General features: G+C 48.9%; 1 protein-coding gene across 13 annotated transcripts in view; it reads left to right on the plus strand.

The window, feature by feature from the left end:
- The window catches only part of DYSF (dysferlin), a 231,302-nt gene that overhangs the window by 56,374 nt on the left and 150,524 nt on the right, over nt 1–24,404 (plus strand). For 8 of the 13 annotated variants that reach the window (XM_025353667.1, XM_025353673.1, XM_025353671.1 and 5 more), the window contains exons 5-13: nt 2,947–3,061; nt 4,834–5,039; nt 6,624–6,752; nt 7,180–7,242; nt 7,971–8,021; nt 11,445–11,475; nt 12,049–12,164; nt 17,545–17,671; nt 19,635–19,738. In XM_025353667.1, the coding sequence (XP_025209452.1) occupies nt 2,947–3,061; nt 4,834–5,039; nt 6,624–6,752; nt 7,180–7,242; nt 7,971–8,021; nt 11,445–11,475; nt 12,049–12,164; nt 17,545–17,671; nt 19,635–19,738 (942 nt within the window). Of the gene's footprint in view, nt 1–2,946; nt 3,062–4,365; nt 4,459–4,833; nt 5,040–6,623; nt 6,753–7,179; nt 7,243–7,970; nt 8,022–11,444; nt 11,476–12,048; nt 12,165–17,544; nt 17,672–19,634; nt 19,739–24,404 lie in introns of all 13 variants that reach the window. The other 5 variants (XM_025353665.1, XM_025353669.1, XM_025353664.1 and 2 more) reach the window with 1 other exon arrangement.

The following is a 24,404-nucleotide window of genomic DNA, read 5'->3' on the forward strand; positions in this document are numbered from 1 at the left end:
AGGTGTGAGCCACTGTGCCCAGCCTCCATGAACTGTTTTTGTTTTTGTTTTGAGACTGGTCTCGCTCTGTTGCCCAGCTGGAGTACAGTGGTGTAATCATGGCTTACCGCAGCCTTGCCCTCCCTGGCTCAAGTGATACTCCTGCCTCAGCCTCCTGAGTAGCTGGAACTACAAGCGTGGGCCACCATGCCTGGCTAATTTTTTATTTTTTGTAAAGATGGGGGGGTCTCACTATGTTGCCCAGGCTGGTTTTGAACTCTGGGCTCAAGAAATCCTCCTGTCTCAGCCTCCCAAAGTGCTGGGATTACAGGCGTGAGTCACTGCACCTTGCCATACCAGGAGTTTTAACATCACTGCTGTTTCTTGGTTGAATTCATTATTGCTTTGATGATTGCTACATAGTGATATTCTCAGTTATTTTTCCTGCATTAGTCAGTTGGCATTTTGTGGTCAGGAAAAGCTTTCTCCTCTCCTATTTATTTATTGCAATATGGATTTGTGTGTTTCTATTTTATTCAATTGTTTAACCTGTTACTGTTATTCTGTATTTTCATGTTTCTGTTGTCTCAGATTTGGCCTGTGGGAGCTCTTGAAAGTTGGCTTCTGTGTCTTTTTGACATGTTTTTACTTTTTATTATTTATTTATTATTTTGTTTTATGTTTTTGAGGTGGAGTCTCACTCTGTCGCCCAGGCTGGAGTGCAGTGGTATGATCGACTCATTGTAACCTCTGCCTCTGAGGTTCAAGCAGTTCTCCTGCCTCAGCCTCCCAAGTAGCAGGGATTACAGGTGCATGCCACCATGTCTGGCTAATATTTTTGTATTTTTAGTAGAGACAGGGTTTCACCGTGTTGACCAGGCTGGTCTCAAACTCCTGACCTCAAGTGATCTGCCTGGCTCAGCCTCCCAAAGGGATTACCGGTGTGAACCACCTTGCCCAGCCTCTTTTGACGTGTTTTTAAGAATCATTCATTCATTAAGCATTCCCTTCCTTTCTGGCGCAAGAAGATGGTCCAGGCTCATTTTGTATCTTCTCTGCCCTAGCCCTGGAAGTAGTTATTTCTCCAAAGAGCCCAACTTACCTTTCGCTGAAGTGGAAGAAAGTCCCAGGACAGTTGTTAAAAGTGCAAATACCCAGGGCCACCCTAGACCTACTGAACTGGCATCTCTAGGAGTCAGGTGTGGCGTCTGGAGGGCCAGGAAGGCTCTTTCTTCCCCTCCACCGGGTTGCAGGAGCTGAGGGGACTGACTGCTCAAGTGGCGACACCTGGTGGTGATTCAGGAACCCACAGGGCAGGTTATGGCCATGCCTTGGGTGAGGGAATTCGAGGGTCGCAGTTGCCTTTGTCGACCTCCTCCTGAGTCTCCTGGGATGCTGAGCTAGCTCTTGCCTCCTTCCTCAGTGTTCTGTGCCCTGCTTTCCACCAGTGCTGCTCTCCCTTAGTGTGGCTGTCCCGGGCCCCAGTCTGGAGAGTTCAAGCTCAAGAGTGGAGTGTGTCAGGAGCCTTCAGGCCTTTCTGTCTTGGGACTGAGTTTGCTCCATGAGTCCCTGGACGTCCCTAACATCATTCAGCAGAAAGGTCCAGTGAACTAGCGAGAGCCACTCAGAGGGACATTATGCCTCAGTAAAAACTGTGTTTATAAAGGGTTTGTCAAAACCTGGGGAGAGCTTATTGTCTGACATTCAGTAAAAGAAAATCATTTTGCATACAGCAGACCTCTCTACTATTTGTTTGAAAGATTGGAGAGAACTGGAATGTGGAGTCAGGGAATTATGGGCAATTGGTTTTCTTTTCTTTTCTTTTCTTTTCTTTTGAGACGGAGTCTCGCTCTGTCACTCAGGCTGAAGTGCAGTGGCGTGATCTCGGCTCCCTGCAAGCTCCACCACTCAGGTTCATGCCATTCTCCTGCCTCAGTCTCCCAAGTAGCTGGGACAACAGGCGCCCGCCACCACGCCCGGCTAATTTTTTGTATTTTTAGTAGACACGTGGTTTCACCGTGTTAGCCAGGATGGTCTCGATCTCCTGACCTCGTGATCCGCCTGCCTCGGCCTCCCTAAGCGCTGGGATTACAGGCGTGAGCCACCGTGCCCAGCCGACAATTAGTTTTCTTTTGCATTATTTTTCCAAAGCTTTCTGTGCTTCCCAAACTTTCTTAGAGTATCTGTTGCGCTAATTTGAGAGAATGGCTGCCCCAGGAGGCTTACGGGACCTGTGGTGCCGGGGCAGGGCTCAGGCAGGCCCAGGAGCAACCAGGCTGCACAGCCTGCTGAGGTTGTGCCATTCCCAGGTTCGGGGTGAGGGTTGGGGTGGGCACATGGGCAACCCGGCCTTGTCTGTGAGGGATGTCACCAGTCCCTCTCCTCTCTGGCCGGTGCAAGCTGGGGCAGCTGAGGATGTGGTGGGGTCAGGAAGGAAGAGGGCTCCGCAAGGCTGGCAGCACGCTGAGACCCTCTCAGTGCTAGCTGCCGCCTGAGCAAAGCAGAGCAAAGCTGAGTCGTCCCTGGAGAAGTAGGGGCGAGCCATTGACTGAGCAGAGTGGCCAAAGGGACATTTTCCTGAAGACAGGCCGAGTGGAGAGTGGGAAAAATCCTGCAGGAGAGGTTGGATCCCTGATTCATTTGCAGAAGCCCACTACGTGCTACATCAACTAATTCACTCCACATTTGGCCTGTGAGGAATGAGGAAACTGAGGCGAGGGAGGTCACAGATCTTGCCTAAGGTCACACAGCTCCTGAGTGGTGGAAACTGACCCCAGATTCCGTGCTTCGAACCACGTGACTATGCTGATAGGTCCCTGGGGGTGCCTTTGCCACAGCCTCCTGCAAACCTGGCTCTTGTCAGAGCCATATTCCTTGGTGGAGGGATGCCAGAAACAGGGAAGATACCGGAGGGCAGTGGTCCGAGGCCAGTGTACTTACCTGTCTCCCATGTCTCATCTCTTCCAGGCCTCGCTGGTCCTGCAGGTGTCCTACACACCGCTGCCTGGAGCTGTGCCCCTGTTCCCGCCGCCTACTCCTCTGGAGCCCTCCCCAACTCTGCCTGACCTGGATGTAGTGGCAGGTGAGTAGCCTACGTTGGCCTGGCCGAGCCCCAGCAAGAAGGCCGGCAGTGGCACTTGAGCCTGGGGGCTGGGAGCTGCAGCGAGGCTTCCCAGCCTTTGCTGCCCTCCCCAGGTTGGGGGCTGCCCAGGCCTGGAGAGAAGAGGGTGCAGTGGGTGGGAAGTCCTGAGGGTTGCCTTCTGCCGTGCAGAAAGAAGGGGCAGCAGGCAGGTTCCCTTGGGCGCTGCAGCGAGTAGTGTGAGGATGCCTTCCAGCCCCAGCTGCCTGGGGACCGGGCTGAGCCCAGACTGGGTGTTCTGAGCTGTGCAGCTCTCAGAAGGGTGTGTGGGGACGGGGTCTGGCTCAGGTGATACCTGAGGCACCACAAACTCCCCAGAACCGAATGCTTCCCTGCCTCGGGACCCAGCAGGCCTTCGGTGATGGTGTGTGACAAAAAACTAGTTTTTTTCTTAAAAGAGCCCTGAGCTGAACTTCAGGGTTCCAGTCCTACCTTTGACACTGAGTCCCTGTGTGACTGTGGGCTGATTACTTTCCCTCTCTGGGCTCATAGATTATTTGTGAAGGGAGCAGACTAAATTAGCTAAGTGCTGTGCCTGTCTCAGCTCTCTTCACTTGGATCTGCCAGCCTGGTCATCCCGGGGTGGCTGGCTCGCCAGTGGTGGGCCTGGGCGTGGGAGCCTCCATGTGGTCCAGCCTGCTGGGGTTGGGAGGAAGCTACACAGACGGGCTAGGGGGCACTTGCCCATGGGAAAGATTCTAGAGTTTTTCTCTTAGTGAAGGGAACTAGAAGCAAGCACAGCATTAAAACCTGAGCAGCCCAGGTTTCAACTGAGTGTGCCCTGTGCCTGACCTGGGACCAGCCCAGCAAAGGGCTCTGTGGTGAGGTCGGCAGAGCAGAGCCGTCTCATTGGGGCTCAGCACTGTCCGAGCTTAGAGACGGGAGATCCGTTTGGACTGGAGTAACCTGGTAATCCTGAGCTGTGCAGCTGGAGTGGGCTCAGGGGAGGAAGGAGAGGTGCCCCTGGTGGCAGAGGGTGGGGAGCGGGGAGGACCCGAATGCTCTGGGACCATGTTGAGGTGGATCTGACAGAGTTAGGTGCAGGCCAATCAGGGGAGGCTTCCGGACACGCCTGGGAGGTGGTGAGAATTGACAGGTGCCACTGGGCACCACAGCTATTTCTGAGCTTTGCACCAGGCTGGGGTGGGCGGGGAAGGCAGGGTTGGGGCTGGGGGTGCAGTAGGTTGGTTTCCCTCACCCCAACCTCCTCCCTCCCCTCCCGGGGTTATGCCCTGCCCACAAGACAGGCGGGGGACAGAGCCGGGCCGAGACTTGGTCCCTGCTCAGTGACAGCACCGTGGACACGAGATACTCTGGAAAGAAGTGGCCGGCCCCCATGGGTGAGACACGGGCCAGGACTGTCCTGATCCCAGACCCTCCCTGTAACTGTCTCACTCGCTGCCATGGTCAGCTCGCTGGAGTGGGCCCAGGTGGCAGAGGACTCATCCTGCAGGACTTGGTGGGTGGGAGGGCTAGGCCATTCTGTTTTCTTCCTGTTGACTAACTGGTCTGACTGCCCTCAAGTTTCAGCTGCTGAAAGCTCCTCTTCTTTCTACCTTATCCATCCTGGCTCACTGATGGGGAGGGAGGAGGGAGAGGAAGAGGGGTGAGTCTTAGTACCCATGCCTTTTGGATCTTCTGCCCCCTGGGCTGGGTCCCAGGGGCAGGGACAGGGCCAGAGGGACCCAGGCCTCATTAGGGTCCTCTCCTCTTAGACACAGGAGGAGAGGAAGACACAGAGGACCAGGGACTCACTGGAGATGAGACAGAGCCATTCCTGGATCAAAGCGGAGGGCCAGGGGCTCCCACCACCCCAAGGAAACTACCTTTGCATCCTCCACCCCACTACCCCGGGATCAAAAGAAAGCGAAGTGCACCTACATCTAGAAAGCTGCTGTCAGACAAACCGCAGGACTTCCAGGTGATGAACAGGCTTTCTCTGACCCCAGGCTCCTCTTCAACCATCAGCTGCTGGTGCCAGGCACCTGCCTGGTTTGTCCAGCTTCAGGGGAAGATGTGTGTGGGATCCTCAGGGCCCTCCTGCGGGGGGAACCTGTAGTTTCCCTGGGTCTGGGCAGATGCCGAACAGGGAGTTCACATCTTAGGTCCACAGAACAAGCTTCTGCCCAGCCCCGTGGTTTTGTACTTAAAAAACAAAACAAAACAAAACAACAAAAAAGCTCACTGCAGAGATTCAGCATGTCTTTGCATCTCTGATCTGTTTTTCTAACCAGGGAGTATCCAGCCAGCAAGCTCCTGGCCATTCAGGTGTGGTCTGTGTCCAGCACCTTCTGCATCACCTGTGTACTTGTTAGAGATGCAGGGTCTACCCAGACCTACTCTACCAGAATCTGCATTTTAACAAGATCCTTACATCAGAGAAGCTCTGTCTAACATCTTTTTTCTCCCTATATCTATCTCCCTGCATAAAGCCATGGATTTTTCTGAGAGTCATATGGAATTTGAATTTGTTCAAGCTCGTCACAGAATAAAAACTATTAATGTTAACACTTCGACACATTTTTATCCAAAAATCCATCCCATTTTACTTGCTTTTAACTTTGGTCCTTTGCCTATTTTTTTTTTTTCTGTTCAAAATAATTTTCTATTTTGAGGTAGTCACACAGTGATATTTAACTCTTTACAACTACTTTTAAGGTTAAAAGCAGGAACCTGAAATCTCTATTTATAATACTAAGTGCAACAAATTGCAAAAATATGTTCCTATTCTAAATCATGGTAATTTAAGCAGAAGTTCTAGCTCTAACCACTGTTTGCCCCAAGAGACAAAATTCTAGCCCCCATACTATTATTCCCCAAACACGTTCATACTGCCTTTGTTCTCTTTATGGAAATAACATATGTTTATTTTAGAAAGTTTGGAAAATATATTAAAATGAGGAGATTAAAAATCACTCATCCATCCTCCCATTGCCTTAATATTGTAAAATTTCATAGTTTAAAATATCTTACCTAATGTTTGGAAGCACAGATGTTCCTGAAGTCTTCATTTACTTACAGCTCAATGGCAAAAGTTCTTAATTTATTTCTCAGACTGTAAGAAAGCATTGCATCTTATAAAGAATAAAGACTATTTCTGGGGTCACTTCACTGTGTAAGTTTGACCTCTGAGGGAATTGTCAATAAAGAACATTCAGGCCACTTAAAAATGCCAGTATCAATGGGGTCTTGGGTGGGGCTTGTGCCAACGGCTGAATGACATAAATGGGGGCTGTATCTGCCCACCCCTGGGGTTTAATGTGGGTAGCTGACAAGGGGCAGCCTGGCAGCTCTTCTATGGAGCTATGGAATTTTCTATAGCTGTAAGGGGCCTTGGTGGGAAAATATCATAGTTCATATAATGCTCTTCCTAATTCCTTTGTAATACTTTTCCCAAGAAGCCAGTGGTGAGATGGTCCCTGAGATTTCTGACTCTTGGGGTGGATGGTGGGTGGTCCTTAACTCTTCCCCCTTCCTCCTACTCTTTCCTCCTTCTGGTTTTCAGATTAGGGTCCAGGTGATCGAGGGGCGCCAGCTGCCCGGGGTGAACATCAAGCCTGTGGTCAAGGTTACTGCTGCAGGGCAGACCAAGCGGACACGGATCCACAAGGGAAACAGCCCACTCTTCAATGAGGTGGGAGACACGGGGCATGAGGGCCAGAACCTTGGTGGGCCTTCCCATCTGGAAGCCCAGTGCAGACACCTGGCAATTCATTCAAGAGTGTTTACATATGGCGCTGACCTTGGGTGGTGAGACGTGCTGGCTCCCAAGGAGGTTATCTGTGGGGCTGGAGAAAGGGCTCCTGCTCTTACTTCTCCTGCTGCTCCACATCCCTGTCACCCTATACGGCCAGCCATTCACCCAACCCTGAAATGACCATGTCTGTGAGGCCAGGGGCAGATCACCCCAGAACTTGTCCAATCCCCAATGCTGAGCCCAATCCACATTTTCCGAGGGGACTAAACTGCTAGGCGTGGAGGCTTGCAGGGGTGGTCCTCCCTCTCCCTGGCCTGAGGGGTCAGCAGGCACTGGTATGTCTCCCTTTGCTCTGAACCAACAGACTCTTTTCTTCAACTTGTTTGACTGTCCCGCGGAGCTGTTTGATGAGCCCATCTTTATCACGGTACGTCTCAGCAGTCAAAGTGTTCTCCATGGGCTGCATGTACGCACATAGGTGTCAGTGCACACAGGTGTGTGTGTGTGTATGTGTGATTGTGCATGTGTGTGCATGCGTGTGTGTGCCTGTCAGTGTGTATGTGTGTGTGTGAGAGGGAGGCGTGTTAAAGCCTGATACGTGGATGATGTGGAGTAACTCACAGTCAGGCCCTACGGGTCACAGAAATGCCTACAACAGCTCAGCTGGAGGCAGCAGCTGCAGGAGACCCCACTGCTCAGCATCCCCCTGGGGTCTTAGGTCAGGGTCCTTGAATCACTTGTGGCAATGAACATTTAAGTTTCCGTCTTATTTTGTTAATCCGCGTGCCTGCTTCTGATGGAGATTCTCTTTCTCTGGGCCTTGGCTCTTCCCCCATCTCCTCTGAAAGGCACTACAGCCAAGCGGCTGAAAGTGTAGGCTCTGGCACTAGGGTGGATTCCAGCTCTGTCTATGCCATGTAGGGGTTGTGTGTTTCTGTACAAGTCTCTGTGCCCCTATTTCATCCGTGAAATGGGGATAATGACAGTATCTGCTGATGGGGTTCTTGTGAGGGCTAAATATTGCTTAGAACAATCTCTGGAATTGAGTAAGTGTGAAGCGTTGGCAGTTATTGTTTGGGAGGGAAGAGCTATTGGGTTGGCCGTGTGGGCCACATGTTCCCTGTGAATGTGAGTTTCCGTGATCTTTCTCTGCAGGTGGTAGACTCCCGTTCTCTCAGGACAGATGCTCTCCTTGGGGAGTTCCGGGTAATTGCTTATTTTCAATGAAAGCAGTCAGTTCTCACTTCTCCGTGTTGGTGGAGCTTCTGTGGGCCATGGGCAGGGGTGGCACTCCAGAGATCCTGTGTGTCTCTGCTTTGGGAAAATATTATTTCAAAAAACAACACCAAACCCTCTGCACAGCATCTCCTTTCACCCCAGAAAACCTCTCCACAAAGGTAGAAGAGAAAGAAAGCACTTTTCTATCATTGAAGAGGCCTTAAACCAGAGTGAGATGCACATCACAGGCAATGATCTGCTAAGATGCTGCAAAGACAGAAAGAAATCTCATGCTAATTTAGCCAGCGGGTTCAACTGATTGCCCACCGCATACATTCTCAAGAGACGTCATGCCCCACCCTCAGGTCAGGGGACTTAACATTTCAGACCTCCTGAAAATGACATTTGTATACTAAAGCTGACAAAAGACTTATTTAGTTTCTTAAAAATATGTACAGCACCGTTGGTCACACCGAGTCCATCCCAAAGTCACCTGGTAATCGGAGTGACCATCTATGTTAGCTATTGTGTCCAGAAGACCAAACAAAAATGAAACTCGTATTTTTATGACAGGAAGTAGTTTAACAACTTGGAGCCAGGTGCGCACGGGAGTTAGGCTCCTATCTTCCCACAGAAGCTGGGACATAGAGGAGCCATCTCCCTTGGTGTTTACATTTCAGACGTCCTGAGAATGACACTTGCATACTAAAGCTGACAAAAGGCTTATTTAGTTTCTTTAAAAGATGCGTTTCAAAGAGACAGGGAAAGTGTAATATATTTACAAGTTTTCTAAGGTAAGTGTTCTGACAAAAAGAGAGGGGAGGGAAGTACTTCTTCCCTTATTTCCAACAGGCAGAATCAAGACCCTTATTTGTAATTTGGATTTTCCCCCGCCTCTGGGAAGGCAGTGTGAGATCTGAGTTTGGGCAGCCCTTCTTCTCATCCTGGCCATCTTGGGCCAGTGAGACTCAGCGCTCTCTGCCCTGATGTCACTCTCACTCTGGATTGGGAGTGGGGTTCAGATGTGGATCCCTGAGGGAGGGAGAGGCAATGGAGAGGGGGGAACCCTGCCCCAGCCTCCTCACTTGTCCTAGACAGTCCAGAAGTAAATAGTCCTACTCCGAGAACCGAGAACCAATGGATTTAACAGATTACGTAAAGTAAAAGTAACTAGTAATTGCACAGACTAAAGGAGACCTGTATTATTATCATCATCATCATCATTATCATCATTATTTTGAGATGGAGTCTTGCTCTGTCACCCAGGCTGGAGTGCAGTGGTGTGATCTCAGCTCACTGCAACCTCTGCCTCCTGGGTTCAAGTGATTCTCCTGCCTCAGCCTCCCAAGTTTCTGGGATTACAGGTGTGTGCCACCATGCCAAGCTAATTTTTTTTTTTTTTTGGTATTTTTAGTAGAGGCAGGGTTTCACCATGTTGGTCAGGCTGGTCTTGAACTCCTGACCTTGTGATCTGACCTCCTTGGCCTCCCAAAGTGTTGGGATTACAGGCATGAGCACTGCGCCTGGCCTGCATGGTGTTTTAATGTAATTTGATGTAATTGTTATTAATTTTCTCATTTTGAAATTTTCAAGGATTTATCAAAAGGAAAGAAAGAGCACAAGCTTATTTTACCCTCTCCCCCCTATCCAAGTGTATTATGCCTTCCTTCTTTACATTTGTATTTTAAATACAAATTTAAAATAAGGGGCTTGTATTCTACCTGTTGTCAGAACAGTTACCTTAGAATTATTTATTCTGCGCAATATATAATTGCTGGGACCAGGCGTGGTGGCTCATGCCTGTGATCCCAGTGCTTTGGGAGGCCGAGGTGGGCAGATCACTTGAGGTCAGTAGTTGAAGACCAGCCTGGCCAACATGGTAAAACCCTGTCTCTACTAAAAATACAAAAATTAGCTGGGCGTGGTGGTGGGCGCTTGTAATCCCCGCTACTTGGGAGGCTGAGGCAGGAGAATTGTTTGAACCTGGGCGGCAGAGGTTGCAGTGAGCCGAGATCGCACCACTGCCCTCCAGCCTGGGCGACAGAGCGAGACTCCATCTCAAAAAAAAAAAAAAAAAAAAAAAAATTGCTAGGTTGGACCCGATGGCTAGATCAGCAGGTGAGATTTCGATGTCTTCCCAAATCATTGCCTGTGGAAAGAAGTCACAAGATAAAAAACTAGGCCGAGGCGGGTGGATCACGAGGTCAGGAGATCGAGACTATCCTGGCTAACATGGTGAAACCCCGTCTCTACCAAACATACAAAAAACTAGCTGGGCGTGGTGGCGGGCGCCTGTAGTCCCAGCTACTTGGGAGGCTGAGGCGGGAGAATGGCGTAAACCCGGGAGGCGGAGCTTGCAGTGAGCCCAGATCACGCCACTGCACTCTAGCCTGGGAGACACAGCGAGACTCCATCTCAAAAAAAACAAAAAAAACCAAAAAAACAAAAACAAAAACTAAATCTGTTTACCTGGAGAAGCATTTTTTAAAAGAATGAGTTTGAGCCTGAGTCATTCTGTAACAAATTAAATCTTAATTATGTTTTGAGTCTCTTTACATTCTTGTTCTGAGAACCCAAGGGTTAAGTCAAAAAATTATTTTACTTGTATCTAATTATAAAAGTAATCTATGATTTAAAAAAATAGACAACTTTTTAGAGCTGTTTTAGATTCACAGCAAAAATTGAGTGGAATGGACACAGTTCCCATATACTCCCTGTGCCCCGCCCCCGCTGCCCGCTGCGGCCTTCCCCACTGTCACCATCCCAGTAATCTATGGATTTTTAATAGAAAATTGTAAAACACAGGAAGGAATAAAAAATGAAATAAAAATCATCCCAATCTACCATGCAGAGATAACATAGTCCTATTGTGTGAATTTCCTTTCCTCTTTTTTTTTAGACGGATTTTTGCTCTTGTTGCCAAGGCTGGAGTGCAATGGCGTGATCTCAACTCACTGCAACCTCCACCTCCTAGGTTCAAGTGATTCTCTTGCCTCAGCTTCCCAAGTAGCTGGAATTACAGGCATGCGCCACCACACCTGGCTATTTTTTTTTTTTAATTTTATTTTTAATAGAGATGGAGTTTCACCATGTTGGTCAGGAGGCTGGTCTCGAACTCCTGACTTCAAGTGATCCACCTGCCTCGGCCTCCCAAATTGCTGGGATTATAGGCATGAGCCAACACGCCCAGCCTCCTTTCCTCTTTCTTTTCTGTACATAAGCATTCTTTATCAAACTGGGATCAAAATGTATTTCACTTTCTTTTCATATAGTATCAAATGGTGAATGTTTCCCTGTGCTTCCAAAAGTTCTTCAAAAACATGGTTTTTAATGGAATCGTGTAATGCACCACACTTTGTTTAATGCTTCAGCGGCAAGAGTTTGATTTGTGTCTCCTCTCGTTGATTGCAGATGGACGTGGGCACCATTTACAGAGAGCCCCGTGAGTTCTCACCACTTTGGCTGTATCCTTGCATTTTGGTTCTAGAGGCTGACTGGAGACACCCATTTGGGATCCTCACTGTCCCTCCTGGGGGTTTTAGAATCTAGAGGAAGGGTTTGATCTTGGGAGAGAAGGTAGGTCATTCATCCTCCATGTGAGACAAGCCCTCGGGAGCGTGTAACGCTCACCTGTGTCTCCGTTGGCCCATTCAGGGAGGCTAGATCTGAAAGGCCCCGTTACTGGAGACTGGGCTCACGGCAGACAGGGACAGGTCATTTGGGTGACAAACCAGGATTTCTCCTCACCCTGGTTTCCATTCTGGTCTGGTCACTTCTCGAAGGGGAGGAAAATGGCCTGGGTTTGGCTCTGCCAGCCTCTTACAGGGTTAATATTTCTGACTCTGACCGCATGAACACTCAAAGTACCTTTTGATTCTAGAATCTGAGTCCTGGGCTCATGGCCCAGTGGATGAATCTTTTACGTCCCCTGTGCAGTCCATCCTGGGCTCCTGGATGTGGTCACAGGCTGGGGTCTTCTGATTCTGGGATCACCAGTGGATGTTGTCTCTCTTAGGGCACGCCTATCTCAGGAAGTGGCTGCTGCTCTCAGACCCTGATGACTTCTCTGCTGGGGCCAGAGGTTACCTGAAAACAAGTCTTTGTGTGCTGGGGCCTGGGGATGAAGCGCCTGTGAGTACATTTCCCTGGGTCTTCCTTACGGTCCCCCACACAGCACTTGGTGGTGGGGGCACCAAACCACAAACACTCTTTTTTTTTTTTTCTGATTTAAACTAACATATGGTAATTAATGAGAAATGTAGAACATGTAGAAAGGCATTAATGAAAAATGAGTGCTCTGGGTGCAAGGTATTAATAAAAAATGAATCACTCATAATGCTACCACTCTGAGAGAGCTATTATTATCTCATTGCACATCCCTCTGGAATGGCACACACACATATTTTCCTTTTTGCAACAGTGAGCTTATCCTATATATATTATGTTGTGACTTGAATTTTATTGCCTAAGAATGTATCATGCTCATCTCTACATGTCAGTAAGTAAAGTTATAAGTTGGAGGTGGTAAGAATGAGAAAAGTGTTGAGAGCAGGGGAGGTATCCGCATCTTTGTATGTGTGAGAGGAGGAGAAAAGGTTTGGAATCATCTTTGTGCAAGAGGAATGACGGGCTAGATTTAATGAAAGGATTTCTGCACAAACACCAGAGTGCCCACTCTGGGTTGGATGCTTTGTTTGTAGTGGAGCCACTTGCCTCATGGTGCTCAGCAGCGTAGAAGCAGAAGAGAGGCGTGTGGGTGGTGGATGTGTTGGGCGAGGGCAAGCCAGGAGTGCTGAAGGTCAGGAGTGAGGGGAAGGTCAGGGGTGAGGTGAAGGTCAGGGGTGAGGTGAAGGTCAAGGGTGAGGTACCAGGGCATCCTGAACATGGCTGATGGCACTGGGCAGGGAGGGAGAGGAGGACAGGGCCCTTGGGGTCTCCTGCCATGCCTCGTGTCACCCCCATCCTCACCACACACTGGTTCCTTGGCCACCTGGACGTGCTGCTTGGATGAAGGTGGGTTTCAGCTGGGCCCTGGGTGCTGTCTGCCTCTTCCTTTACCTGGGTGTAGTTTACTCCTTATCTCATTCTCCTCATCTCCTTACTCCTTATCTCTCCTGGCTATCTCCAGACTTTCTTCCCTTTCCTAAGCTCTAACCTCAGCTTCCCTTGGAGAGGCAGAGCTGCACAGCGATGTCGTGGTGAGAGCTCTGGGAGCTCCTGTGGTCCTCAACTTGCCCCCCCCATCTTCATCCACTTCCCTCCCTTCCGCCGCCCCTCCCGCTCCATCATCCCACCACCTCCTGGCCGTGACCTCACATCCTCCACTGTCTTATTTGCCTCCTTTTTCTGATCTCTTCTCACACTTGTGTCCTCTGCCTCCTGCTCCATGATCTGTGCCAGGCTCAAGATTTCCCCATCCTAAAGCACCCCTTCCTTGACCCATTTCTCCCCACCCCTCCTTTCCACTACTATTTTCTCTCTCTCCTACTGCTGGTCATCACCAACTTCTTGAAAGGGTGCACTGCGTCCCCCTTTTTCCACTCCACTACCAGCTGCTCGTTCTTTCTCTTCAGTAGGAATCCTACCGCCTCCCCTCCCTGAAACCACTGGTGTAAGGGTTGCTCATCACCAGAGCTTAGGAGCTCTCCCCTGTTGTTAGTCTGCACCACGGCTCCACAGCATTCAGTTCCGGAGCCCACGCTGTATTTGAAATTCCTCCTCCCTTAGCATTCATGACTGTCCTGATTCTCCCTGCTCCTTTTCCAGTGGGTTCTTCGAATTTGATGTTGCAGTTCAGTCCCTGTTCCTTTGCTGTGTCCTGCCCCTCACTGTTGAGGAGTCCGTCTCTTTCAGACACCACCTGAGACTTGTAAATTGCTCTTCTCCAGCCTGAATCTTCTGAGCTCTGGACGCTCAGTTTCAGTTGTCTTGCCATCAGGCCACATTAACGTGTCCCTTAGGCCCCTCTGACGTATTAGAGCAAAGCCTGGTATCATTTGCTGCATTTCTTTTTGCAACAGTGCGCTTATTCTATATATAAGCTCCCATACCTGTTCCCCATCCTGTATTAGGTGACATCTTAGGAAACTGCATGTTTAGCCACTTAGTCCCCCAAACCAGAGGCCAGAGTTTCATTCTTTACCCCTCAGTCCCCATGCAAGTAGTTGGCCAGTCTTGTTGGTGTGAAAACCTCTGCGTATGCCTCTTCTTTTTCCCATCGCAAGACCAGAGTTTGAGGCCCAGCTCCCACTCTCTCTCACTTGGGTCTCTTTGTGAATTACAATATAGGTTCAGCTGGTGTAACAAAGATGCCCCAAATAATAGGCGTTAAGGAGGACAGATGTTTATTTCTCTCTCATGAATGCCACAGTCCAGAATAGGCACAGTGCTTCGGCAATGATCAGAGACCCAGGCTCCTGGCCTTTTCTCCACTGTGATCATCATGCAGCCTCCATCACACGGCCCAAGACGGTTGCTCCAGTTCTCATCACCATGTCCATATTCCAGCCAGGGAAATGGGAGTAAAGGACTATGGAGGCCACGTCTCTTCCTTCAAAGCCGTGACCCAGAAGTTGTACACATTTGTGCTTAGGTCCTATTGACCAGAACTTAGTCACATGGCCACATCTAACTACGAGGGAGCCTGGGAAATAAAGTCCATCCTAATGCTGTCCAGCTAAAAATTGAGGGTTTGTTAGAGGAGGCAGAAAAGACTGGATTTGGGGGAACAACTAGCAGTTTCTGCCATCCCTCCTAAGTGTCCTCTGAGGTCTCCTAACTTCTTATGTTATACTTCTCCACCTATCCCCACCTTATCACCAGTCATCTTTATTTTTATTTTTATTTTTATTTTTTTTTTTGAGATAGAGTCTTGCTCTGTCACCCAGGCTGGAGTGCTGTGGTATAATCTTGGCTCACTGCAACTTCTGCCTCCCAAGTTCAAGCAATTCTCCTGCCTCAGCCTCCTGAGTAGCTGGGATTATAGGCATGCGCCACCATGCCTGGCTACTTTTTGTATTTTTAGTAGAGATGGGTTTTCACCATATTGGTCAGGCTGGTCTCAAACTCCTGACCTTGTGATCCACCTGCCTCGGCCTCCCAAAGTGCTAGAATTACAGGCATGAGCCACTGTGCCTGGCCAACAGTCATCATTTTTAAACCCAGGTAGAATCATGCGTGTCTCCTCTTACAAAATGTCCAGTGACTTCCCATTGCTTTCAGGATAGAGTCCAAGATCCTTAGCATGACATTCAAGGCCCTTGACATTTGGCCTTAGCCCAGTTTCCCAGTCCCACTTGCTGTTATGTATCTTCATGGGCCCCGTCTGTGGCCACACCAGATGATATGACTCTTTCCAGAACACTCTTCCATTCCTCTCCGGCCTTTTCCCTTGCTGGAATACCTTCCTTCTCTTTGCCTACCAAGCACCAATTTGTTCTTCCAGTCCCCGTTCAGATGCCACTTCCTCCCTGAAGCTTGCCTCCAGGAAGAAGTCCTCCAGGAAAATGTATTGGTCTTTCCTTTGGGCCACCACCCAGCCCTTTGGTAGTCTAACCAGCTTATGTGTCTGTCTTCATCAGTGAGATTCAGTTTCTTGATGATGGGGACAATATAGCAAATACGGTATCTTTTATCTCCCCTCTTGCCTAGTATGGCAGGTCTTGTACACAGTAGGTGCTCAATCAGTGCTTATTGTCTAGGGGAATAGACCCTTTTATGGATGCCTGAAAGATGATTGTTTTCTTCTGATATGAGCTGAGGAGAATAAACACAGAACACATCCCTTTGGGCATTGCTGTGATATGGGCATTCTGGGATTGAGTGTTTTGCTGCGAGGATCCTGAAGCAGGTTTCTACGTGTCAAGTGTGACTGAGTGAGAAATGAATGAGGTGAGGCTAGTCCAGGCAACTGTCCAAGGAGTGGGCTGCTGGGCACAGCCTGACCTTGCTATTCTCCCGTCCCTTCGCTGCTCGCTAGCCCAAGAGCAGCCACCAGATCTTTTGTCTGTTCCTCCAGCTGCCAACTTCCCCTTGTGCAAAGGCCTCTGCATGAGTTGCCTCCTCATCTGGATGCCTCCACCTCTTGCTCATCATCCAGGTCTCAAGCTGGGCAGCATTTCTGACCCCGCCTCAGTATAGTTACAATCCCCCTTGCTCTGTGCTCTCCAAGCACGTGGGTTCTGCTTCCAGCCTGTGTTAAACCTCAGCTTTCGTATCTGTAAAGTGGGGGCATTCTAGGCCCTTGCACCCAGAGCATCATCTGTGGGCAAGCAGTGTGGGCATCACTTGGACACGTGTTGAAATGCAGACTCTTGGGCCCCACCCCAGACCTGCTGAACTAGAACCCGCGTTTTAATAGGAACGCACAGCAGTGGTCTAGAAGACACTAATTCTCAGCCTCTGTTGCCAGTTGGAATCATCTGGGAAGCTTTAAAAGCTACAGCTGCATGGGTACTCTCTCCCGGAAATTATGTTTTAATTGGTCTGGGGTGTGACCTGGGCTTCCCAGGTGTGTCCTTTCTTTTCCTTTTTTTTTGAGATGGGGAAAAGGTGCCCAGGCTGGAGTGCGGTGGTGCAATCTCGGCTCACTGCAACCTCTGCTTCCCAGGTTCAAGCAGTTCTCCCATCTCAGCCTCTGAGTAGCTGGGACTACAGGTGCACGCCACCACGCCTGGCTAATTTTTGTATTATTTGGTAGAGATGGGGTTTCCCCATGTTGGTGAGCTGGCCTTGAACTCCTGACCTCAGGTGATTCGCCTGCCTTGGCCTCCCAGAGTGCTGGGATTACAGGTGTGAGCCACCGCACCCGGCCCCCCACCAGGTGTTTCTAATGTGCAGCCAAGTTTGAGACCCACTCAAGGGGGGTGCTGTGAGGATTAAATGAGAGAGTGCATCCACATCAATACATGTGGGATGTGATTTTTGTTATTATGGTTCCAACCACAAGACACAGGACAAGTTATTGGATTCGTTTGCTGAAAGTCTGTTTTCCCTGCAAGATAGTCAGCCCCATGGGAAGAGGGCGCTTATTCACGTCATCCCCTTATTCACTGCCGTATCCCCTGCCCTTCAGCACCATACAGACACCTGCTAGTCACTCAGTAGCTACTGGCGGGGTGAATGAACACCTGCATGTTATTGAAGATAGAGCGGCCAGCTTAGACCTCAGTGACTACTGTATTATATTTTAACTGGGAGGTGGGGGAGAGCGGGAAGGAGACAGGTTGGTGGAATGCTTGCCGTGTGCCACATGCATTTCCATCATTATTGGAGATGTTCCTCGCACAGTCCTGGAAGGTCAGTGTCATGGTCTCTGCTGTACTCAAGAGGAAGCTGGGGCTCAGGTGAAGGACCTTGCCTGGGACTATGCGGTAGTCCCTTGTATGGGACTAAGTGGTGGAGCGCAGTCTGCCTTGCTTCAGAATGTGGTGAAAGTGGAACTCTTAGAAAAAGAGAGTAAAACCCTGCACTCAGGAGTGCGTGAAGGAATCATATTTGGTTTCCTTTGTAGCTGGAGAGAAAAGAGCCCTCTGAAGACAAGGAGGACATTGAAAGCAACCTGCTCCGGCCCACAGGTGTGGCCCTGCGAGGAGCCCACTTCTGCCTGAAGGTCTTCCGGGCCGAGGACTTGCCACAGAGTGCGTGGGGCGCGCCCTTGGGTGGGAGGTCTGCAGGAGGCTGGAGGCGCAGGGCTGGTGAGGGTGGGCGGTGGCGGGTGGGGTCAGCTCCCTGGGGGAAGGAGAGGTGTCTAGGAAAACAATCAGAATTTAATGAAAAGTAATCAGTATTGGTGGAGTTACGAAGATTCAAGAACTCTTGAGAGTAATAGCTGCCTCTCAGCTCCATTCCAGTGTCCTCTGGGCCTGGTGTGGCTATTTGGCTACTCTGTGGACCCATTTTCTTGGTTGTCATTGAGGAGTCAGCACCATCTGGACTCTATTCTGGCCTTAGGGCTGGCTCTCACTGATTTTCCCTTCCGCTATGAGGAAGCCCATCCTGCAAGTCGGCAGAGCTGGACTGGGGAGCAGTTGCTCTAACGTTGGAAGGGTTTGCTTGAAGGATTCCTGGGGCCCCCTGTCTTCACAGATGAAGGACACGGATCCACAAGGTGACCCACTATCCTAGCTTGCCTCAGATTGTCCTGGTTTTAGCACTGAAAGTGCCTGTTCCAGGAAACCCTGTGGTCTCCGGCAAACTGGGACAGTGGGTACCCGACTTGCAACCATCTCTTCCTCCCAGGAGGGCCAATGTGGCCACTGCCTGGTTCCTCACAGTGGTTGGCCCGGTTCTAGACCCATCTGTGTGTTTAGTAAATACTGGGGATTTATACTGAATATTCGAGAGCTCTGGTTATCAACTTGGGCTAATATTAGAATTACCTGGGAAGATTCAAAACGGTCCAAATGCCAAGGCCCTGCTTCTAGCATTTCAGATGGACTTGAGTTAGGGCAGGGCTCAGCACTGGTAGGGTTTAAAGGTTCCCCAGGTTGTTCTGTTGTGAGGCCCAGTTGTGAGCCGCTATTTTAGAGCATGCATCAACACAACCAAGCCACTGTCCACAGTATAGTCAGTGAGAAGGTTTGCAACGTGGGTCCCTGGTTACAACTTTTTCGTAAAGATAATTGTTTGAGAGTTTCTGCTTTGGCTGCTGACATCAAGAAATGAAATGTACAAGCTTACTTGGACCAAATCCTGAAGAAAGCCTGTAAATAAATAATGGGTATTAATTCAGTACTAAAACACATGCTTACAAATATTCTGCACTTATTGATTGCAACTATGTAGAGTGAGGCTGGTGAACTTCAAGAGGGGCATGGGGAAATAGAAATGTTTGCTTTTCTTAAGGTGAAAGAGCTTTGTGTTGAATTCCCTGCAATGTTGTTTGAAAAAAAAAAATAGATGGGTAAACAGATCATAAATGTTTGCTAATTGTTGTGCCTTTTGTACTCATGTAGACATTAGCTAGTATATAATCTTTAACTATCCCCTCCACTCACCCACTCATATGCCTATAAACATAACATACTTTCTACACATATGTATGTGTATACACATATACATATCTATCTATCTATCTGTATCTACATATGTAAATAATCTGACTCATTCAAAAATAACTGGTTTGGGGCAGCATAGATTAAAAACTCTTAGAAAAAAAACAACAGAATTGACTTCTTGGTTAACCTCAGGTAAATCGCTGCACTAATAGATTTAAAGGAAAATGTCAACCAGGCACCAATAATGGGATATTGTTATAACAACTGCCAGTCCTTTTCTGGGCACTTACTGCCCTGACTGATGTAGATTTCCAATCAGTCAAGCAGTCGATAAGTTGGTAGATTTGATTGAAAGGCTTTGAATGCAGGGTGAGGACAGTGAATGAGCCGTTTGGGACTGGTGACAAAGTGGCCCGGTGCTCTCAGTAGTTGCTGCTCTGAGACAGTCCTCCAACTGGGGGGCCCCTGGACTGAGTCCCTGTGTGAAGGGGTCACAACTTCTTGCTCAGGTAGTCCCAGGACTGCCTAGAGACAGATGGGGGCTAGTCAGGGTTTTGGAGGTGAGAGAGCAGGCAGGCAATGACTGGTGTGTCCCTCTTCCCAGTGGACGATGCCGTGATGGACAACGTGAAACAGATCTTTGGCTTTGAGAGTAACAAGAAGAACTTGGTGGACCCCTTTGTGGAGGTCAGCTTTGCGGGGAAAATGGTAAGGAGTAAGGGAGCAGGAGGGTTCTCTCGGGAGGGGACTTCCTGGTGCCCTGTGGACAGTGCGGGGTGAGAGCAAGACAGAGCGAGGCGCCCGCACCAGATGTGTGTGCACAAGGAGGGGCTGATCCTGGTGTGTGGTGAGACACCCACACAGGCCCAGCTCTCAGAGGCTGCCCTGCACACGAATGTGGACAGGTCTGCCTGGGGGTGTCCCAGACAGACACACAGATGCGGATAGCCCAGGAGAGGACGTCGGACAGTGGATAGTAGAGGAACATTTGGGGGAAAATGGAGCAATAGCATGGAAACCAGACATGAAGGCATAAAGATAGGGAAACTATATTTTAAAGATGTGGGATAAAAACAAAATGATTATTTTAAAAATGTTGTGGGGGGAGTTGGGCAGAGAAAGACCCCTCTGATGGGTGCCCTAGTCTCTTCCTTGCAGCCCGCCTTCCTGCCCTGAGGCGGTGCTGTGGCTCCAGTCCCTGCTGACTTCTGTCCCAGCTCTTGTCTCTACCCAGGCTGTCCAGCCCACAGTGTCTGTGTGCCCCCTACGGGCTTTCCTGGCAGCCCCAGCCCTCCCAGGCTTCAGCCGTCACCTCTCCGCAGAGAACTCGGTAGCTCTCCAACCCCTCCCTTCAACCCCAGGCCTCTCTGTGCCTCTAAACAGCTCTGCCTGCTGCCCCTCTGAGCCCTGGAGGGAGTCATTTTCTCTGCGCAAACTGCCCCATATCCAAAAGCCTCTGTCTTAGCCAGGTACAACCATCAAAGGCAGAAAATGTGGACCTGCCTTGATTCCTCCCTCTTTTTTCTCTCTCCATATCACACATGCCATCTCTAGCTTTTGACTTTAAACATGTCCCCAGGGCCCACCCCTACCTCGTGTCCCCGTAGCCACTGCCAGCTGTTCCCAGGACCACTCCTTTGTTTCTCACCTCATGCATCGAAGTTTTGAACAGCCCAGGCCATTTGTCCAAGTACTGGATTTGTTCGATTGTTTTCTTCTGCTGTTTAACTTGTTTCTCTGGCTCCTCTCTTTCTTGTAAACTGGAAGTTAGGTCTAGAGACTCGATTAGACTCAGATGAAGTATTTCGGCAAGAAGTCAGCATAGGTGATGTTCTGCATGTCATATGGCATCACAACAGAAAGCCATAATGTCAGGTTGTCCCATCATCAGGGTTGATTGCCTGATCACATGGTGAAAGTGATGCCTCCAGATGGCTCTCTTATAAAAGTAAATATTCCCCCTTTGTAATTAGCAAGTAAACTGTGGGCAATATCTTGGCACTGTACGGATATCCTATTTCTCAGCTATCTCTTACCTAATGGTCTAAGCATCCATTGACCTTCCTGTCTGAAGAAGTCATTTAGTTGGGACTGCAAAGTGGTGATTTTCTCATTATCATTCTTTTTCTCTTGATTAGCTGACTTTTTTTCTGCAAAGAAGAGCTTTCTCCCTCCTGCCTCGTTGAGTATTAGTATGGACCTCAATGCTTTTTATTTTTAATGTGTTAAATCAGTCATTATTGTGTTGATGTTTGAATTATACTGAAGGTGGCCATCGGGAGCCCCTTTGAGCTGGGCTCTCTCTCATCAGAGACTAGCACAGGGTCCCAGTGAAAATGTACACGGGGATGTAATGCAGATTTTAAACTCGTTCATGTGGAGGTGTAACTGCTCACTGCAGATCCTCACCTGAGTGCAGGTTTTGGTGTGGGCTCAGGGTACGGGTCTTACGCCCTGCTCCTGGCATCAGGAGGAATGGGGACAGCTGCTTGAAGGCAGGAAGGAAACAGGAAGCTGCGGCTGTATGTTTTTTGGGACACTAGTTCCAAGGACTAGGATTAATTTTTCCACTTGACACTTGGGAAATTCACGTCCTGAGATTGTTCTTATTTCGCATTCCCAACACAGAAGGTATTTCGATGGTGGCTGGAACCAAGACCGACGTGCCTTCACATTCGTTGGAACTAAGCCTCAGAGCTCTGGGGCTCCTGGCTGCTCCGGGGTCCCTGCTAGCATCTTTGATCTCCCTGGGTCTTCTGTTCTGAGATGCTCTTGGCTGGCCCTGGGGATTTCTGTAGGAAGGTACCAGTATCTAGGGGAGGTGAAGGGGCAAAGGCGGCTAAGACAAGTGACTGTATACAGTGGGTTGGCATCTGGGCTCATGCAAGAAGCTGCACCTCCCATTTTTCCTCTAGAAAGAGGTGGAGGGAGTTGAAGAATGACCTTATGGTGAAGGAGGCAGCTGCAACACTCCGTCTTGAAAGTTTCAATCTGGCCAGCCGTCTCTGGTGGTCCCCAGGCCCTTGTGTCCTCTCTTCCCTGAGCCACCTCCTTGTGGCCTCCCTGCTTCTGCTGCTCTTATGGCGTGTCTCATTCTGCCTGTCCCTCTCTTTTAGCCTGCTTGCATGTCCCTTTTTTCTCATTACATCCTAAGCTGAAGAGCCTTGAGGTTACCTTCTGTGTGCCCCACCCACCCCAGCCGGCCTTCTTTGCATTTCCCCTTATGGACGCTTGGTGGCAGTACTATCCAAGATGTGAACCATACTTGCTTTGGCCAAGTTACTAAGAAGATAGTGTGGGAGAGTGCGTGCGACTGTGCACTTCATGGTATGGAAGAAACAAAAGGTAGGTACTTGTAGGGCAGGACAGGAAGTTTTAAAACAACTTTTTTCTTTTATGAATTTAAGAATAAAACCCACAAATTGCAAAAAATTGAAAAAATCAGAGAAAAGGAAAACAACAAAAACTCCCACTGCACCATATTCTGTACCCTGCACCATATTCTGTACCCTGTACCATATTCTGTACCCTGCACCATATTCTGTACCCTGTACCATATTCTGTACCCTGCACCATATTCTGTACCCTGTACCATATTCTGTACCCTGCACCATATTCTATATCCTGTACCATATACGGTACCCTGCACCATATTCTATATCCTGCACCATATTCTATACCCTGTACCATATTCTGTACCCTGCACCATATTCTATATCCTGCACCATATTCTGTACCCTGCACCGTATTCTATATCCTGCACCGTATTCTATATCCTGCACCATATTCTATATCCTGCACCATATTCTGTACCCTGCACCATATTCTATATCCTGCACCGTATTCTGTACCCTGCACCACCCTGGAGAGAATTACTGGTAACATTGGTTTGTATTTCCTTCTAGTATGTTTTCTCTCTTTAGCTCCCACTACCCTCTTACCTCCCCTCTTCCCACTTACTGGGAATAAAATAATGAAGATATTGATTTTGCAAGCCCAAAATCAACACTCGTGGCACTTTAGTGATGATTTGAGGACACTTTCAGGGCTTCGAAAAATTGGAATCTCCCAGCACATATGTTGGTTGCTGAGGTTGAACACGGTGACTCTCTGCCTCCCTGCTCCAGCCCTCATGGAGTAAACATGTGTCCATGATCAAAAGACATGTATTTACTCCATGAGAGTTGAAGCAGGGAGGCAGAGAGTCTCAAAACATGATACTACACAGGACACGTATCAAAGGACACAGACAAAATACGTGTCCTTTGATACGTGTCCTGTGTAGTCTCATGTTTTTCACATTTTTATGCCTTTGTTGGCAACTTCACTGTTTAAAATGGCCCCAAATGTCATGCTGAAGTGCTGTCTGGCTTTTCTAAGCTCAGAACAGCTGTGATGTGCCTGACAGAGGAAGTGCGCGTGATAGGTAAGCTTTCTGCAGGCTTCGGTCACGGTGCCATTGGCTGTAAGTTCAATGCCGATGACTCAACAATATATATTCAAAAGTAAGGTGTCCTTCCACAGAAGCACACATAAACCAAGGTTACCTATTGATCAGTTGACAAAAACGTTGTGACAGAGGCTGGCAGGAATTTAACCCTGCTTCTCCTCTGGGGTAAAGAGTCAGTGTTCACCAATTCAGGGTTCCTGGTGACCTTATAGATAGTAACTACCATGAATAATGAGAATCAACTATATACATGCAGTTTGGTAAACTGCTTGTGTTGTCTCATCTTTTCTCAAATTATTAAATAGTCATTGAAATGATTTTTTTTGATGGTGGCATAATATTCTGTCAGATGAGTATACTATAACATTTGACTTATTTTTGGATATATATAATTCTAATTTTCCCCTTTTATAAACAACATTGTGACAAACATCAGCATACAGGAATCTTCATCCACACTCTGATTGCTTTTCTATAGGGAAGTTTCTAGAATTGGGGCTGCTAAGCCAGAGGGCTTATCTTTAAGTGTCTGATACAGATGACCAAATAGCCTTCCAGAGAGAGTGTGCTAATAATACTCCATTGGGGAGTGAAGGAAGGTAAAGAAAAAAGGTAAAGGAAGAAGAAAAGAGAAGCAGAGGAAGAGGAAGAAGCAGCATGGTGCGGCCCTGGCTGAGTCCCTATGGGTGAAACAGGATGGGGTAAGGCTGGCAGGGATCTCTGGGGCCAGAGGCAGTGCTGGCTGGGGTGTGGCAGATGGACCAGGTGCTGTTCAAGCCCCCAGACCCACATCCTGGTGAAGGCAGCCAGGTTGAAGTGTTTGAGATGGAGGAGGGCCAGATGCCTGGGGCAGGGGCTGAAGCAGCCCGTGTACATCCTGTGTGTGTGCTGGGGCAGCTTGTGCCTTCTTATTCCAGGGACCTG

The sequence above is a fragment of the Theropithecus gelada genome, chromosome 13 (assembly GCF_003255815.1).
Source record: "Theropithecus gelada isolate Dixy chromosome 13, Tgel_1.0, whole genome shotgun sequence".
In the NCBI taxonomy this organism is placed as follows: domain Eukaryota; kingdom Metazoa; phylum Chordata; class Mammalia; order Primates; family Cercopithecidae; genus Theropithecus; species Theropithecus gelada.